This window comes from Microtus oregoni, unplaced genomic scaffold, assembly GCF_018167655.1.
Source record: "Microtus oregoni isolate MIOR12 unplaced genomic scaffold, Mior012 000022F_ref0000154, whole genome shotgun sequence".
NCBI classification, from domain to species: domain Eukaryota; kingdom Metazoa; phylum Chordata; class Mammalia; order Rodentia; family Cricetidae; genus Microtus; species Microtus oregoni.
The window spans coordinates 7,587,970-7,606,172 of record NW_024543081.1 but is presented as its reverse complement, the minus strand read 5'-3'; the positions used below and the strand labels follow the sequence as shown (position 1 = coordinate 7,606,172).

The following is an 18,203-nucleotide window of genomic DNA, read 5'->3' as shown; positions in this document are numbered from 1 at the left end:
GAATGAACTTCCTGCCTCGCCCACCTCTCTGAGTCATTCCCACACGAGTTACAGCAAGACAACCCCAAGGCTCCACCTCACCCAGGGGCTGTTGCCTGTACCCAATCAATCCTGCCCTCAGACTTGGGAGTGGATGCTCCAGACCTACTCTGAGCCTCCTGGCATCTCCTCCAAACCCCACATCTGTGCAGAGTGCTCCCTCTCTCCTCAGCTCCATTCTACCAGCTTCGGAAGCTCCTTCTAAACAGCACCCGCTCAGCTGTAGCTCTGGCTGACGCTAGGACAGATCCAAGGACGTGTTCCTGGTACACAAGATGGACAAAGAACCATTTTATTTGCCAGTCAGTCTCTGGCCAGAGAGTGGAACCCCGGGCCTCTGTCTACCCATTATTGACCTTCACCTGACCCTCAGGAGGGGGCTGGGCAGCTAGAACTATGTGCTGCTGACCCCAGAGTTTATAAAATCAAATGGCATATTGGCAGATATTCCCCAATCACATGGTCCTGGCTGGGCCATTAAGGTAAGAAACAGGTTCGTCTCAAGCACAAACTCTGTTACATCTTTAGACAGAACACAAGAAAGTTAGGCAGTCCGTGGTACTCGGTAACAACAGATCTGGAAGGGCTGAGCCCTGGGCCCAGAATGGAAGCCAATGGGACAGGGTTCCATCTCCATACGGCCCCTGAGGAGAATGAGGACTCGGGGCACAGATGCTGGCCAGGTTTTGTACATCCTACAGGTTCCTCCTCCATAAGGCAGGCATGACCTATGGAATCACTAAGCTCACTGCAGCCAGCACGGACCAGCCAGCCCTGTGACAGGACTGACTTAAACAATAAGCCCACTTTAAAGGTCCCCAACATCAACTACCTCCCCTGGCATAGTTAATGGGTTAAGAAAGCAGGACCGGAGGGCTGGGTATGTGACCTGGCTGGCAGATAGTTTGCTAAGCCTGCTCAGAGCCCCGGGTTCAATCCCCAGCACCACATAAACCAGGCATGATGGCACATGTCTGTAATCTGAGCACCACAGAAGTGGAGGCAGGAGGATCAGAAGTTCAAAGTCATCCTCAGTTACATAACAAATTTGACACCAGTCTGGGCTATATGAGATCCTGACCCCAAAAGAGGAGGGGCATATGGGAGGGAAGTGGGGCAGAAATGGAAGACGATCAATATGGCCCCCACCCAGGTCTACTCCTAGGAGGTTACCCGGAGGGGAAAGACAGAAACCCCAGATTGTCACAAAGGACATGGAGCCCAGCTAACAGTTAAAAACTGGTCCAGAGAGATGCCATTCCACCGTTTGAAAGGGAATGACAGAGCCTTAGTCACTGAAATCTCACGGTAGACTTGTAGTGAAAAGAGCCAGTCACAGAACAGTTTACATAAGGTGCCTTTAAAAGAGAAAGCGCGCACACACACACACCCATATGAATAAAAATCTGTTAAGACACACTGTGTTCATCACTCCTGGGCGGTAAGAAGGATGGGAGGTTCTTCCCTCCTCTGTTACTATGTTAGCTGCAAAAAAGTTAGCATGTTATTACCAATGCCAGCTGGGCCTGGGTGCTAGGCCTGCCTTGTGCTTCTCTGCAGAGCAGGGTTTGCAAGCTAAAGGCCCCATCTGTAGGCTGCCACCCCTAGGAGGAGGGAAGCTATGCTTCTGCGGCTGTGGCTATAGTTCAGTGGCTGAAACAGATTCCTGGAAGTACAGAATCCACAGGCCTCCTGCAGGGCGGCAGCCCAGGAGTGAGGAGGGTCCTGAGGAAGCTCTGCAGGGCTTCCCTTTCGTGCCTCCAGTTCCAATCCCCTACACTGAGGCCCTCTCTTCTTGAAGGAAGTACCTGCAGTGGCTTGAGTCACACTTCTTGACCGATTCATCTGGCTGATGAAATTAGTTTTTCAAGAAAAGGAAAATGTGGGAGACATTGCAGAATAGGGTTTCCCTCTGTCTAGTGGTCAGCCAGAGACTCTCTGAAAGCACACGTCTACATGGTCCGGCCTGATCCCTGCGCCTCCTGAGAGCACAGACACAGTGAGCAGTAGACACAAGTACCCAACTCTGGGGGGCGGGGGGTGATGACTGCCAGGAGTTCCAGAAATCATGTTCTTAGATGGCTAGCTGGGAGAGGATGGGTGGACGAGAGAGGTGATGAAGTAGGACCATAAAACACACAGAGATATTATGTTGGTCCAGCATTCCCCTCTATAACAGTGTATATCCCAGAGACAAGGGAGGCCCAGAAGACACAGATGCACCTGAGTTCAGGGATCTACAGCAGGAGAATGCAAAGCCCAGGTTGGGTCAGGTTTCCAAGCAGATATCCTATCAGAGCGGGGATGCACAACATGTGAACGTACTGAACGCCATCACATTGTCCCCTTGTTGTGAGCTGAGCCACCGTTAAAAACAGAGAAGAAGGGTCAGCAGTTAAGAGCACTTTTCCTTCCCAGCACCCACCTAGTGCTCATCACCACCTATAACTCAAGCTCCTGGAGATCTGATGCTCTCTTCTGAACCTCCCATGGTACACAGACATACATATGTACCAGACATTCATACACAATAAATGAATACATCTTCTTTTTATTTTCATTTTAAATTAGAGGTAAATTGGATTGCCTCGGGAATCAAGAGATTTAGGTCGCTGAAGAGACGACTCAGCAGTTATGAGTACTTGCTGTTCTTTCAGAGGACCCAGGTTCCATTCCCAGCACCTACATCAGGTTGTTTACAACCACCTATAACTCTAACTGTAGGGGATCTGACGCCCTCTTCTGGCCTCTGTAGGCACCTGCACACACATGGTATACATACGAACACAAGCATACACACATACACATAAATAAGAATAAGTAAGTCTTAGAGAAAGAGAGAGAGAGAGAAAAGAAAGCACAAGTTCAGACAACAAAAGCAGTCAGTCCTTTAGTAACTGCTGGTGCCAATATCCGTGTCCCCAGACTGTGCTAACCCAAACAATGCGCACTGGGCAAAAACACATAGCTCGACACTTGCCTCCTGGGTACTCCAGGCATCCGTTCCTTTGCCCTCACCATGCCATCCACAGATCCCAGACTGGCCTGGCAGCTGGCCAAGGCAGATCCCACCCAGGGATACCCTTCCCAGCCTTGGTGTCTCAGTTCCCTGGCTGCAGAGGACAGAAAGGACTCTGCCTGATACAAACCTGGCCATGGAAAAGTTTAGCCTGATTCTCACACTAGTCTATGTGCTTGTGGCTCAAAAGAGACCAGGCTCATAAGCAAAAAAAAAAAAAAAAAAAAAAAAAAAAAAAAAAAAAACAGGAAGGGAAAAAGAATCCCTGCTACAAACACATAGATCTCCCAGACCAGACAAAACCGGGACTCCTGATGGCTATACCAACCCTAAAGCCACCAGCTTCCTGACTAAGAGGCCACCTTGGCTTGTTGTCACCCCCCCCTCCATCTCCATCCAGCACTGGTCATTTTCCCTTTAGCACACGGTCATTTCCAGAAGGCAGAACTGGTCACTGCCTGCCATGGCCTGGCTCCTGGCCTCACCTTCCCAGGCACATGTGGTCACACTGGGGAGTGTATGCAGTATGCCATACTCTCCTCCCTGGATTTCCTGCCCTGTACACATGCATGCCCCCCTGACCTCTGATGAGCACATGCCAGAGAGACAGGAAATTTCTCAGAACAATAAACCTTCATATTTTCCATTCTCTGTTCTCTGACGAGTGGAGAGTGGAGGGGCTTTCGCTTACACATTAGAATTTTCCATGCTCAGGAGAGAGCTGCCTCCCGCCATTTTACGTGGCTTCAGGACACAGAGGGAGGGCACACTTTTGTCTGTCCTAAGTGCTCCTGCACTACTGCCGTGCTCTCTACCATGTGACCAGCATCATCCCCGTCCTAAAGGACGCCCAGAGACACAATATTCCCTCAGAACAGTGAGCACCGTAACTCCCCAGGTTATGTCCTGTCTATCAGTGGGGACTCATGCTGTGTGACAGGGGAGGACAAGGGTGGAGGGCTCAAGCATCAAGCTTACAGGTCCCTCTCTCTGTCTGTGTCCCAAGAAGCCCCCTTAGTCTTCATGTTCCAGGAACACGGAGCCAAACAGCTAAATATTTTAAATACTAATTAGAACGCATTCCCAGGGGTTTGGAGCGCAGGACGTGGTCTCAAGGTGGGGAGAACTGGCCACAGCAAAGAGCTGCCCAGGGCGGTCTCTGGCTATCGGTACCCGTGAGAAAAATGTCTAATACAATTTCCATCCTTTCTTAAAACCAAGTTACGTTCTTGTTGAGCTGGTGTTCTCTACACACTCTGCACGCTAATCCCTTACCACCTAACAGTTTGCAGGTGCTTCACGGCAGTTTTTAAGATTTATTTATATGATTTTTAATTATCTGTGTACCTGTGGGGGAGGGGTATGTATAGATGTTCTTGGAGGTCCAAGGCATCAGATACCCTGGGAGCTGGAGTTCTCAGCACTGTGAACTAGCCAATGAGGAGAGCAGGAATTGAACCCGGCTCCTCTGGAAGAGCAGGAAGCACTCCTAACCACTGAGCATCTCTAGACCCATATTAACAGTTTTAAATGAGACATGGTCTCGCACCTGCCAATATACAGGACTAAAAAGACAGTCTCCCATGCCGAAGTCAGCCACCTGCACACTTCTGCTTTGCCAATTCTAACCCTAGAGAAAGGCAGGAAGGGAGAGGAGAAGCATCAGCCCCTAAGAGACCCAGAGGTATCAGCAGAGGGCAGAGAGAAGGGTACCGCCCAGACGTCATCTCCAGAAGGCCCACCTACATCTCCTCCCAGCAGGAGCCACTTTCTCAAGGAGCCTGCAGCTCTGGCTTCCGAGCCCACACACAGGGCTCCACAGAGGTGTGGTGGCCAGAGTGTGCCTGGTGCAGCAGTCTCCCTCCGAGGAACTGTGGGCCACCACCAGATCACTGCTCTCAGCCACTGCTCTGCAAGAGCATTCTTATCTCCTAATGCTAACACCGCTCGTGGTTTATTTGAGCGAGCGGCTGTTAGCTTACCTTAAGCAAGCGTCATTTAGATTAGATATGAACCATATCCTGAAACTGTTTTTAAATCAAAACACGGAACTGGCAGAGAAAAGACTTCTAAAAAAAGGAAGATAAGCTGGATATAATAGTTCACACCTCTAACCCAGCATTTGTGCCGCTGAGGCAGGAGGATGGCTTGGAGTTTGAGGCCAGCATGTGTTGAGGGACTGCAGACCCTCAGACCCTGAATTTTCTGTAACCCCTTGCTTGCCAGAGTAAACAACTTGCTTGCCTGTGCTTGCAGCTGCTCTGGTCACGAGATCCTTGTGAGTTCCTGATGGCAGGGGAGTGGTTTCTAGTGGGCTTGCAGCTGAAAAATCCCGAGAACTAGGGGCCATTAATCAAGGCAGAACCCTATATAAGCTGCCCTGGAACACAATAAAGGGTGCATTCTTGTTTCAAGGATGACCCGTGTCTCTCTGTCTCTCTCTCTCTCTCTCTCTCTCTCTCTCTCTCTCTCTCTCTCTCTCTGTGTGTGTGTGTGTGTGTGTGTGTGTGTGTATGTGTTTCAATCTCCAGTCCCTTGCCCGACTTGCGAACTGTCACGTGGTAGGCAGGTGGTACGGTACAGACAGACTGTACAAGCATGGACTATATAGTCACTTCTGGACCAGCCTGGACAAAGCAAGGAAAGGAGGGAGGGAAGGAGGAAGGGAGGGAAGGAGGAAGGGAGGGAGGGAGAGGGAGGCTTAGGGGAAGGAAAGAAAGGTAAATAAGTAGAGGGAGGAGGAAGATGAGAAGAGGGGGCAGATTGGCAGGTAAAGGCACTTGCCACCAAACCTGATGATCTAATCTGAGTCTAATTCCAGGAACACACATGGTAGGAGAGAACTGACTCCCACAGGTTACCCTCTGACTGACCTGCACAGGCCACGGCACGCACATGTACCCCCCAAATAAATAAGCAAATATAAAAAGGAGGGGCTCATAGTCAGGAAGCGGACAGCCTTAGAGGTAAGTGGTTCAGCTCGGCCCGAGCTGCTTCTTCAAACCTCCAAAGGAACTTTCTGGGCCTAAATGCCGCCCTGCACCAAGAAACTTGTACCCCATACCTGGTGCCTTCACCCAGAAGTCCCCAGCTTCCTATGACTGTCCCTCACACAAGAGCCCACAGAGAAAGAGTCAGCTCCCTAAGACTCCCTTCTCTAGTGTTAGCCCCTCAGCTCTGTCATATCATGGGGCTACATCCATGCATGCTACCCAGCTCTGCGGCCTCGCCCGTTGGGATCCTTCTAAGACCACCCCCTCTACAAAAGACAGGCAGTGACCACATGACCATGAAGCCTTAGGGATGGGGGGAAGAATACAAAGGGTATGGAAAGTTCCCATAGATTGGGGACGGGGGGGGGGCAAGAATCTGGCACTGTGCCCAGACAAGACCAAGCCAAAGGGGTGCAGAGCGGAGAAGGCAGAGGCAGCTACTGGGCTCAGCCAGTACCTGGAGCCATACCTGAGAGCAAAAGGAGATGTTATAGTCCAGTATTGATAGACTGGCATCCACCACACACAAAGGGACAAAAAGATGACACACAGTGAAACAGACAGACAGTCACACGCACACACATACACACATTCCATGTCAGCTCAGTGAAGGGAGAGCTGGCAGGCAGTGTGAGGCCAAGGACTGAGACACAGGGTCTTACCCGTGCATTTTGACTGCTGATAGCAAACAGCTATACAAAGCCATCCCAAGGCCACCCTCAGCTGGGCCACACTCTTCAGTTCAAATTAACACAGGTGCATAAAGGTCCCAGAACCAACCCTTCTGCAAAACTGTGCCTACCAAGCAGCCTTCCCTAGCCCCGTGGCCACTTCCTCTGCTTAAGGGACATTCTAGCTGCCCGAGGTCTCTGCTGGCTGCCAGTGAGGCCTCTTATAAGTAGACAGGAGAATGGAGCAGAAAAGGGAGAGCTGTCCCCACAGACTGCTCACCAGCCTATCAGAGGAAGAGGCTACTTAGACCCTCCCATCCAGTCTAGTCAGTGTGGTACCCAAGGTCCCTGATACCATCACATCTTAGGCAGCGCCTCTAGCAGCCCTCATCATCCCTCTGCGGATGGTGCCTGTTGGTCCTGATCCACTGAGGAAACTGAGGTACAGAGATATAGCCACCTTAGGAAGATAGACCCTGATCTCCACGTGCCACATGACCCAGAGGCAAAGTAGACTCAAAGGCCCAAAGGGCAGGCAGTCCCACACCAATCTCTGAGCCACCGCCTAAACTCTACCCACCTCCCCATGGCTAGTGGCTCCTGTTCCCAGGTCTGGTGGAGATGACAGATGCTACCTGTCCCTCTCCATCATCAGCACCGCCCCTTCCCCCACACTGGCTCCAGAATCCAGGCTGGAGGTAAAATGATCTGGTGGACATTGGAGATCAAAAGGGTGGGGTATAAGAAAGGCAGCACTCCCACCCTAGGGAGCTGTCCTCGTCTGGACCTCTGCAAAGACAAATCCCCAAATCAGGCATAGCTTCCTTTGTCTGGTGGGGACCAGCAACATCCAAACACCCCAACAGAGCACCTCCATGGCTGACAAGAAGCCAGGAAAGCCCAATGCAGGGAGAGAGAAAAGGCTGGTATGGCCTGGGAGAGCCATGCTTCCATCTCTTCTCTGACATTTGCTATCTGTATAACAAGCTAGAGACCAAAGGCCCTATCCATATCTGGAAAATAGGGAGCTGCCACGCTGATGGAAAAGCCACAGGCATCCAGGGGTCTCCTGCTCACCCAGAGTTCACTTTCATGAGCAGCACCCCGGGAAAATGCAGGCACAATGCTCCCAAAGACAACAGACCTATTCCAACAGCTCTGGGTGTGACATGTCCCCTATTGTGTATATCTGACACGTGATGGCAACTGACCAGTCCAAGGAGTTCACTCAGCATGATTCCTTTCCCCAATACAGGGTACCTGAGGTACTGGGGACCATTCAAGCCCCCAAATGATCCTGTGTCTCAAACACCCTCTGTGTTCTGCAGGATGCCCCCCACGTTGCCACTGGAAGGAATTAAAATTGTGTTGGAATGGCTGAAGTGGACCCTGTCTAAAGTGGACCCTGTGGTGGTGTGTGTGTGTGTTCAAAGACCTGGTTTTCAAGAGACCCTATGGCAGCTACAGTGACAAGGGGCTGGCATGAGCTTTGGCACCTTTGGAATGTCACATCCCAAAAGGCAAGTGGATCAAGGTGTCCCCAGGTTCTTACGAGACGTGTATGTGTGAGAATTCAACCACAGTTTCCTGAGGGTGGGGAGAGGGGGATACCTAGCCCTGTCCTTCTTGGCCAAGTCCCCCCTCACACAAAGAGGAACTGAAGACGTCTTTGGGGTGCCCTTGCCTTCAGTCGCCCATGTGGATGCTGCAGATCCCTGAACTGGCATGTTAGCTCATTCCAGAAATGAGCCACAGAGGTTAACTTAGCAGGTGGTCTCTCAGATCCCTGCAGTGAAGGACCCCAGTCCTCCACGCCTCGTCACGTGGCCTCTTCTTACCTTTCAAGCACAGGTCGCCATGTTGGGAGGCAGCTGGAAGCCGAGGCCTTTTTACTGCACCCATCCCCACACTACACCAAGAATTTAATTCTGGACATTTATGTAAACCAGTGTTCAAGTTACAGGACAACAAAAAAAAAGAAAAGAAAAAAGAAAGAAAGAAAGAAAGAAAGAAAAGAAACCAAACTTAGTAAACTATTCCCCCCAAGGCTACAAGCTGAAAGAGTCATGCCAAACTTATGAGTATTTTCCACATGCTCTGCCTCACATGATAAGATCTACCTGTTGGAGTCCCAGTGCTGGCAGGGGCAGAGGCCCATGGCACCGGGCCACATACCACGCCCCAAGCACATGCATTGCTGCCAGGGGCTCCCATCTTCCACCCATCCACTTCCCCAGCAGGATTCTGATAGAACTGCATCAGCCCAAACCCAAGTGGTCTTTGCAATGGTGACAGCAGATCCTGGATGAGTCCTGGTGTCACCAGGAGCATGACCCACTTGAGAGACATATCATCAGTATCCTCCTTCTCCAAGTGTTGGCAAGGGCGGTAATGTTACTCCACTGAGTTCGATCTGCCTATATACCTGGTGCTGAGGTAAGTGTCCAGATGTACCCAGGTGCCACATCCCAGGCCCCTCCTCCTCATGCAATGACCCAAAGAGACACAACTCTACTGTCCAGCAGTGACAGGCACCCCAACTCCATACACCCCTGAAAGGTGCTACCAGGACCCCCAACAGGTAAACATTTGCATGGCTGCTTGTGCATGCTCTCATCCTTTCTTGACCTCACTTTGGCACTGTGTCTCCCCACCCCCACCCCCAGTCAAGACTTAACCCTTTCTATACCTTACTCCCAGCAATGGTGTCACCTATTCATCAGTTCTATGGGACCACAACGACCCAGCACTGGGCTCACCATCATATACCATAACCTCAGCTCCCTGATCCCATGCGCCATGGGTCACCCCCTCCATTCTTCTCTGTGTGTCCCTTCCTGGTCCGACTCAGCTACCACGACGCTCAGGCTGTGGTTCCCAGAGGGAGGCCTGGGCCCTATCCTGACTACACACATTTATTCCCTACTGCTGCCACAGGCTAAGCGCCCTGTGTGCCTTGCCCTGGCTTATCTCTGGGATGGGACGATGACAGAAGAACCTGTATCATGAAGAATCAGCTTAAGAACTGAATATGCCCTGACAGGCCCGGGGAGAGTTCCCGACATAGAGCAGCTAACTGCCATTGACGGTCTCGTTGTCTGGCATCTGATGTCCTAGCCTGGCACATCCCTGCCCTGCCAATCACACTCCGCAGGCACACCCTCGGCCTCCCGAGCTTCCTCTAGTCTCCTTCACACCTCCAGCCGCAGCAGGTGGGACGTGACACAGCTGTAGCTCCAAATGTCCTTGACAAAACTGATGGGGCCTTGTGGTCTGCCCTCTCCAGATACAAGGACACTTGATCCTCCAGGTGTCCCTGCCAGGCACCTGCTGCCTAGTCCACACTGGACAGTTCCTCTCCTCCACTGTTCCTCGGGTCCTCCTTGAGCTTAGCTCTGTGCCTGTCTATCTCCATCCAACTCTAGAAGGTCTAAGACTACATAGACTCAACAAGATCTTATACATAGTAGGTATTCAATAGTAAATACTAGCTGGGCGTGCTATTGCACACCCTTAGCCTCAGCACTCGGGAGGCAGAGGCAGGTGGATCTCTGTGAGTTCAAGGCCAGCCTGGTCTACAGAGTAAGTTCCAGGACAGTCCAGACTAAATAGAGAGACCTGTTCCCAAACAATCAAACAAACAAAGAAATACTCCACATTATCCGACATTCAAAAAGTTAGCTGGCTGCCCAAAGTGCCAACTCCTCCTGGTGATTTGTGTCACCAGGTGAGGCCAGCTCTGCTACAGGAATGGTTTAAGGGCGGTAATATTACTCTGATTCTTTGCTAACTGTTGAGTTTTAGGGGAAATGCAGCATGGTGCGTCCAGACTATGCCTGGTACAGCCATCTGCTCATTTCCTTGTTTGTAATCTCCTACTGAAAAGTCACCGCGATATCCTGTGTTTAACTGGGCAAACACTCTCGAGAGCCAGTCAAGCCTGGACGGCTCTGCACCGTGCACTCCCCACTAGGGCAAACAGCGAGGCTGACCGAGTTCTGAGGTTTTCTGACACGTCTGAATGACTCGTCAGCCACTCATTTTTTTTACCCCACAAACGCTACTTTTCCCACATCCACAAGTCTGTGACACACGTTAATAGTAGTGGCAGGAACTGTGCCTTCCTGCCAACAGCCACGCTCTCCAAGGCAAGCTTGAGTCCCTGAACCTACAGGCACCTATGCGTTCCAGGAGTGTTAAAAGACGTCAGCATTGGGGTCTATGAAAAGGGCTCATTAGGTAAAGGTGCTTGCCACCAAACCTGACAACCAGAGTTCAATTCCTGGGACTCACGTGGTGGAGGAAGAGAACCAGCTTCCTGGAGTTGTCCTCTGCTCTCCACCATGGCACACTACACCCATACACAGTCACACACCAACTAACAACTAACTAATGGAACGGAATGTCAGCATCACTAAAAGACCAATCAGGGGACAGTCCTCAGCACTCGAGCTTCTCGGCTAGTTGCCTGAGAAAGGCCAACATTCGTTTCCCCAGTGTCCATAAGAAAAAGTCCCCATCACAGAATAGAAAATGGCATCCAAACACCCCACACAGAAAATAAACATCTAGAAAGACCAGCCTGCAAAAATTCCAGCTGTTTGAATTATCACATACATATTCCAACATTTTTTTTAAAAACTGTTTTGTCTTTGAGAAGTGCCATAGAACCATCAACAAGCTTTTTCCAGTCAAAAAAGATCATGCAGGATCCAGGGCCAGGCTGGGAACTACCTCTTCCTTTGCACATCCCATCCTGCCCCCAGATGCTCCTCCCTAAGCCATGGGTGTCTCTCCTGGCTGAGGGCTCTCAGCCCTTCCAGAAAGAGCTCCCACAAGATCCAACCACTGCCAGCCTCACACCTAGCTCTCCAGGGCAGTAAGAGCTTCAAAGGCTTTAGGGCATGGCTGTAAATCCTGTTGGAGCCAATTACTCGGCACTGAAAACAGTGCTGAGTGAGCCTGAATCAACAGCTTTCCCACACTGTTCCTTCATAAAATGTAAGAGTGGCCTCCGGGAACCAAGGCCTGGTTAGGTCTCTTCACAGGCCTGTGGTTGAGACCTGCAGGCCTTGCGGTCACAGTGAGTCTCTTCTTTGAAGGATGAAGCAAACGGTCTAAGAGCGACAGTATGGCGGAATTCATTTCCCAGCAGAGCACCCAATGACAGCGGAAGAGTAGGCTTAGCAGCTCCGTCCTTAAACCCTTCCGCCGCAGAGAAAAGGGAGTGGGGAAGATGAAGTGGCCTCATTCTGATCCCGGAGGCCGTGCCCGGCTGGTTGGGGCTTCACACCTCTGAACCTCAGTATCCGTGTGTGTAAACCTCCAGTTGCCAGAGGTCTGAGACTTTAGAAGGCTGCTGAGAGCCAGAGGTAATCATCACACACGATGTGGAGGGGCACCCCGAGGCCCCAGGTTCACAGGAGAACGCAAGCTCAGGAAAGAATCAGTGATGATCACCATGCAGCAGGGCCCTGCTGAACCACCACTGGTTAGTAACCTATGAGAACATTCCCTAGTGGTCTCTACACTTTCTCCCAAACAGATAGATTGTGGTCAAAGCCATGTTGGGTCACCATACCGCTTCAAAACCAAGCCCCGATGTCCCAGATGGTGTGAAGAGACCACTGGAAGGGAGGCTAGTCACCCCCGCCCCCTGGAACATAAGAATATCAGCCAACACTGAGATGAGACAAATAGAAAACTGACCTTCAGGGCTTCCCTGTTCCCATGGAGATACCACATCCCATAACTTACTGCCCACAGACTCAGGTGTCCACACACCTGAACCATCCTTCCTGGTATATTGGTCAATTACCTGAACCAGCTGATCAAATCCACACCTGTGAGCCCCAAGTAACCTGGACCCCTCCCAGAGCCACTGGAGCCCTTAAATTGTCCCTTAGACCCTGCTCAACCCTCTCTCCTCCGGGTCTCCGTCTCCGAGAACCCCAGGCCTTGTTACACAGCAGGTTTGCTGCCAAGTCTGTGAGGTTGAGCTGACATTTCCTCTCCTCTGCCCATCCCCCACAGCCCCGAAGCAGCCTCACAGGTTCTCACACTAAGTTGAACAGCCTATGAGCAAACTCCCAAATTATAAGCCCAAGTCCAGGGGCAGGAGCCAAGATCAAACAGGGCTGTGCTTTTCAAAGAGTCACCCCAGAGGCAGCACACATGAGCCGATTGTTATTATCTAGAGGAGACAGAAAAGCTAGACCAAGGGAACACCAGCCATATTACAGGATGACTCAGGGACCATCCAGCAATTTCCAACGGTCCCACCCAGGAACTAATTGGCACATGGAGCAGGGAGTGACCTTTGATCCTTCCAGACAGCCATGCATGCAGCAGGCTTACTAAGGAGCATCACTGGGCAAGCCAGACAACTTGGATAACCCCGAAGCCAGGTTTTAACAGCACGGTTTGGGAGAAGCACAGAAAAGCCCTTGCACTTGAGCTTAAAACAGCCCAGGCCTGCTCCCCACAAAACTGCTGAGGGAAGCAATGAGGGGCCTCCCCCTCCATGGGCTTGGGTGGGGAGCACACCCCCAGCATGCAACCAATCATAGCAGCAAATGCCAGGATGGTTGCCCAGGCCCTGCCCAAATGTGTCTAGGCATGCCCTGGCGGCCATTGGCGGGTCCCCGAGGCTCTCTAGGAGGCCCAAGGGAGCAGCAGCTCCTCCCCACGGGCCACTCACCTGACACAGACACCTCCATAAGCGCCTCCAGTGGCCGATTGTTGTCCAGGTCCCTGCTGAGCTGCAGCTCTCCTGTGGTGGGATCCAGCAGCAGCAGGCTCAGCTCATTGCCCTGCAGAAAGGTGTAGTTGAGGCTGTCCGATAGGTCAGGGTCATGGGCTGGGATGCGGCCGATCACACCACTGGGGAAACTGTTGGATTTATTGGTGACATAGTTGTTGAAGAGGATCTGGAAGTCAGGCAGCTCTGGGGGATTGTCATTCTGGTCCAGGAGACGGATGTGCACGGTAGCCCGGCTCACTAGAGGAGCAGAAGTGGCCTGCACCACCAGCATATAGTCCCTCCGGACCTCAAAATCCAGCTCGACCAGGGCACGGAGGTCACCACTCAGTAGATCCAGCTGGAAGACCTCAGGCACGTTGCCCTCCACAATCTGATACATAATCTGGGCGTTTGGACCCTCGTCTGGGTCACTGGCTCTTATTCTCGCCACCACTGAACCCACGGGGCTGTTCTCCTCCACAAGCAGCTCCAGCTCATCCTTCTCAAACACTGGGGGGTTGTCGTTAATGTCCAAGACAGTCACCTGGACCTCCACTGATGCACTAAGGGGACTAGGGTTGCCCCGATCGACAGCTAGAGCGCGAAGGTTGTATACGGCCACGTTCTCTCTGTCCAGCCGGCGCTGAGTACGGATCACACCAGATGTGGGTTCAATGTAGAAGTCTCCATCGCCATCATCCCCACCCTGGAAAGTGTAAAGGAGGCGGCCATTAGGGCCCGAGTCCCTGTCAGTAGCAGAGACCTGGAGTACACTGGTAGATGGGGGCGCATCCTCGAAAACGGAACCCTGGTAAAAATCCCGCAGGAACCTGGGCACATTGTCATTGGCATCGAGGATAAGGATCTCCAGAGAGGTGGTGTCCGATTTCTGAGGAATGCCATTGTCCTGAGCGGTGATGGCCAGCGTGTAGGCAGCCTGATCCTCATAGTCAAGCTCTGTCATGGTATAGATGGTGCCAGTGTCCGGGTCAATGCGGAACTGTGGTACAGGGTCCTCTAACACATAAGTGATGCGAGCATTCTCACCTGTATCCTCATCTGTGGCACTGATGGTGGCAATGGAGGTGCCCACGGGCCGGTCTTCACTAACGCTGACCGTGTAGTGGGAGCTCTGGAAGACCGGCCTGTGGGTATTAGCATCAGTGACGTTGATGAAGACCTGTGCAGTGTGTGACCGCGTGCCATCCGACGCAGTCACAGCCAGCACATACTGCCGTTCCTGCTTGTAGTCCAGGGGCAGGGCCAAGGTGATGAGGCCACCACCGCTCTGGCTGCTGAGTGCAAAGCGGTTCCGGGTGTTGCCGCCTGTCAGCTGGTAGGTGATTACACTGTTGGCGTCACGGTCTCGGGCTCGAAGCGTCAGCACACTGCTCCCCACGGCTGCATCCTCGTTCAGTCGCAGCTCATACACAGGCTGTGTGAACATCGGGTCATTATCGTTTACATCCAACACGGTGATGGACACACTGGCAGAGGAGCTCATGGGTGGTGAGCCGTGGTCCACAGCCTCCACACCGAAACTATAGTGTTCTATAGCCTCACGGTCCAACTCTGCACAGACAGTAATCCAGCCAGAGCTGTTATGGATCTGGAAGGGGAAGTCTGGAGCAGAGGCAGGGTTCTCAGGGTCGACACTGCTGCCCCCCAAGCCAGGCGAAACTGTGTCCACCAGGCGGTACTGCAGCCTGGCGTTCTCCCCGGCATCCGCATCCACCGCTTGGATGTGCAGCACGGAGTGCCCCAGGGGCACATTCTCCAGCACAGCCGCCTGGAAAGGGCTGCTCACAAAGATGGGTGCATTGTCGTTCACATCTAACACCTGCACTGAGACCAGCCCTGAGGAATTAATGAGAGGAGGCCGACCCCCATCCTGCGCCTTGATCCGCAGGGTATACTCCCGAATGGCCTCAAAGTCCAGGGGATTGATGACATCCAGGCTTCCACTAAGCGAATGCAGGTAGAACTGGCCCTTCAGGTTGCCACTGACGATGCTGTAGTGTATGGCTGCATTTTGCCCCTGGTCCCTGTCAGTGGCCTGGACCCGAAGCACAGCAGTGTTGACAGCTACATCTTCTGGGACTTGAACCACGTAGCGCTTCTCACTGAACTGGGGGTAGTTGTCATTCTCGTCTTCGACCACTATGTGGACGGTGGCTGAGGCACTGAGGGGGCCTGGATTTCGACCCTGGTCATTGGCCTCCACCAGCAGCTGGTACTCAGCGGCTTCCTCCCGGTCCACCACAGCCCGGGTGCGCACCACACCTGATCGTGCGTCTATCTCAAAGACACCACCTGCGCCCTCCAGCAGACGGTAGCGCATATTGGCATTGGAAGGCGCATCTCCGTCGGTGGCACGGATGGTCAGCACCTCATAGCCCACCTCGAGGTTCTCTCGAATTCGTTCTCGATACTCAGACTGCTCAAAAACTGGGCTGTGGTCATTAGTGTCACTGACAGTTACGGTGAGGTAGGTGGCAGCTGAGCGCCGCGGGGAGCCATGGTCCACAGCACTAACTTTGAGTACATGAGTGTCCTTGGTCTCGCGGTCCAGAGGGCGGGCCGTGGTCACTGCGCCTGTGGCCACATCAATGAGGAAGTAACCATTGGAGCGCTCATCGAACAGCGCCTCCATCTGGTAACTAAGACGTCCGGCTTCCCCTTCGTCTGGGTCGTGCGCGCGCAGTTCTATGACCGCAGTGCCCGCGGGCTCGTTCTCAGGCACTGACACCTGGTAACTGGGCAGCGGAAACTGCGGGCTCGTACTGCTTCCCGCGCCCCGTCTAGACCGTCGCACCGCCCTCTCCCGGGGCTGGGACAGGCTAGGCAACGATGGCGACACCGAGGGCGACTCTGAGGGAGTCCCGGGGGTTGCCTCTATTACCAGTTCTACCCAGACGGCGCCAGCCGCGCGTCCCAGAGCGCACACCAGGCGCAGGGCCGCTGAGCCTCCCGGCGGCAGACAGATGGTTGTGCGCCTGCAGCGGGTCCCGGCGAGCGGCGGGCAGCTGCAGGAGGGGAAGGTAGTGATGGCCTCGAGCACCGAAGACAGCGAGGCTGCGCCGCCACCTGGGAATGGGAAGCAGAGCGCATCACCGAGCCCAGGCACTGAGCGGAGAGATCGAGAGCGCAGCTCCGAACCGCCGACCGAGCGGCGCCGCAGCCGGACCCCACAGCGGGCACCGGAGGTGCGCGCCCTCAGTACCAGGCTCGGGGCCGTTGGGGAGTCGTGGGTGACCAACCGGACCTGCAGCGGCAGCAGCCTCCCCACCAAGCGCGCACAGTCCCTGGTCCCTGCGCTTGGCCCAGGCCGCCGCCCCGCCATCAGTCCCTCGCGGCTCACGTCCAGCAGCTCCCGAGACGTGCGCGCGGTGTCCAGCCTGTAGATCCAGCCCGGTCCGAGAGCGAAGGCGCGGGCCCCGCCGGGCACCCGCTGTTCCCAGGCGGCTGCTCCAAGCACCAGAGCAGGCAGGGCGGCGGCGGCCAGCAATACCAGCGCGGGCAGCACGCGCTGCGGTGACGGCGCCATGGCCCGGAGCCGCAGCCCGAGCCGGGCGCGGGAGCACAATCCATGCACCCGGCGCACCTCCGCATCCACCCGGCACAGCCGGGGGGCGGCTCCCGCGCGCCCGGCGCCGGGCCCTCGGGGCGGCCCGCGCTCTGCCTCCCCGGGGGCCCTGGCACGGACACCGGGGGCCGCGCGCCCGGCCTCCCGCGCAGCTTCCACTTCGAGAGCACTTTGCGAAAGTTTGCCAAGTTGGTTTCAAGATGGCTCCTCCGCGCGTCCCGGGAGGGCGCCGCGCATCAACCTGCAGCAGTGCTGGCTCCAGGCGGCTCCAGGTGGCCCCAGCACCGACTCCGCTGGGCGGGCGTGGGAAGCTGGGCGGGCCCGGGGCGGGGCGGGGGTTGCGATCACCGCACGGCCAGTGGACCCAGGAGGTGGATTGCTGACTGGGCGGTGTGTTTCGCCTGCGCCCCCGCTGCCCGCGCTCTCCCCGCCCCCGGCCCCGCCCCGCCCCCTCCCAGTCTCTCATTGTTCAGCCCTGGGCCGGGTGGGGGGACGGAAGGGGGGGGGAAGAAGCCAGCCGGGAGGTGCGCGCCCGGATGATCTCCATGGAGACGTAGGGGCGCGGCCCGGGCGAGGGCTGGGGTTCAGCCCCCTCCCCTGCCGCCTCCCCACCCTGCCTCCGCGGGAGGCGGGGCCCTGGGAGACCAGTGCTCTACTACTTACTGCCTTAGGGTCCCCGGCCGCGGCTGCCACTGAGGCCTTGGCACAGTTCCTCCCGGGGCGGGGTGCGGTCCAAAGCCGCTCAACGCACCTGGCAGGACTGATCTTCGTGTTAGCCGTCCCTGGCGTCATTAGGGATAGACCCAGGGTTGCAGGACACACAGAGGGGCCAGAGAACTTTGGTAGTCTCCGCAGTAGCAGGGGACTGGAAACTGTTAGACTATAGACACAGGGTGGCTAAAATATTTGACTCCAGCGCAAACATTCCTTAGGTTTTGAAATCTAATGGGAAACTAACCGGATTCGGGTCCCATTTTATTTAAAGTTTAACTTTCAAATGGAAGGAAAAAGAACCTGGTTTGGAGGTGACAGTGGGGAGGGACCTTGTTCCCCAGCGCGTGCTGTGGGGCCTAAACATTGGTGGAGGGCGCCACCTGTCACCAAACCACTAGTTATCGCCCATCAAGGGGCAAGCAACCATTACAGGGGGCAA

General features: G+C 54.2%; 1 protein-coding gene across 2 annotated transcripts in view; it reads right to left on the bottom strand.

Annotated features, from left to right (window-relative positions):
• The window catches only part of Celsr1 (cadherin EGF LAG seven-pass G-type receptor 1), a 134,530-nt gene extending 116,926 nt beyond the window's left edge, over positions 1–17,604 (bottom strand). For both annotated transcript variants that reach the window (XM_041672251.1, XM_041672252.1), the window contains exon 1: positions 13,423–17,604. In XM_041672251.1, the coding sequence (XP_041528185.1) occupies positions 13,423–17,011 (3,589 nt within the window). In that variant the 5' untranslated portion in view covers positions 17,012–17,604. The remainder of the gene's footprint in view (positions 1–13,422) is intronic.
• Between the last annotated feature and the right edge of the window lie 599 nt (positions 17,605–18,203).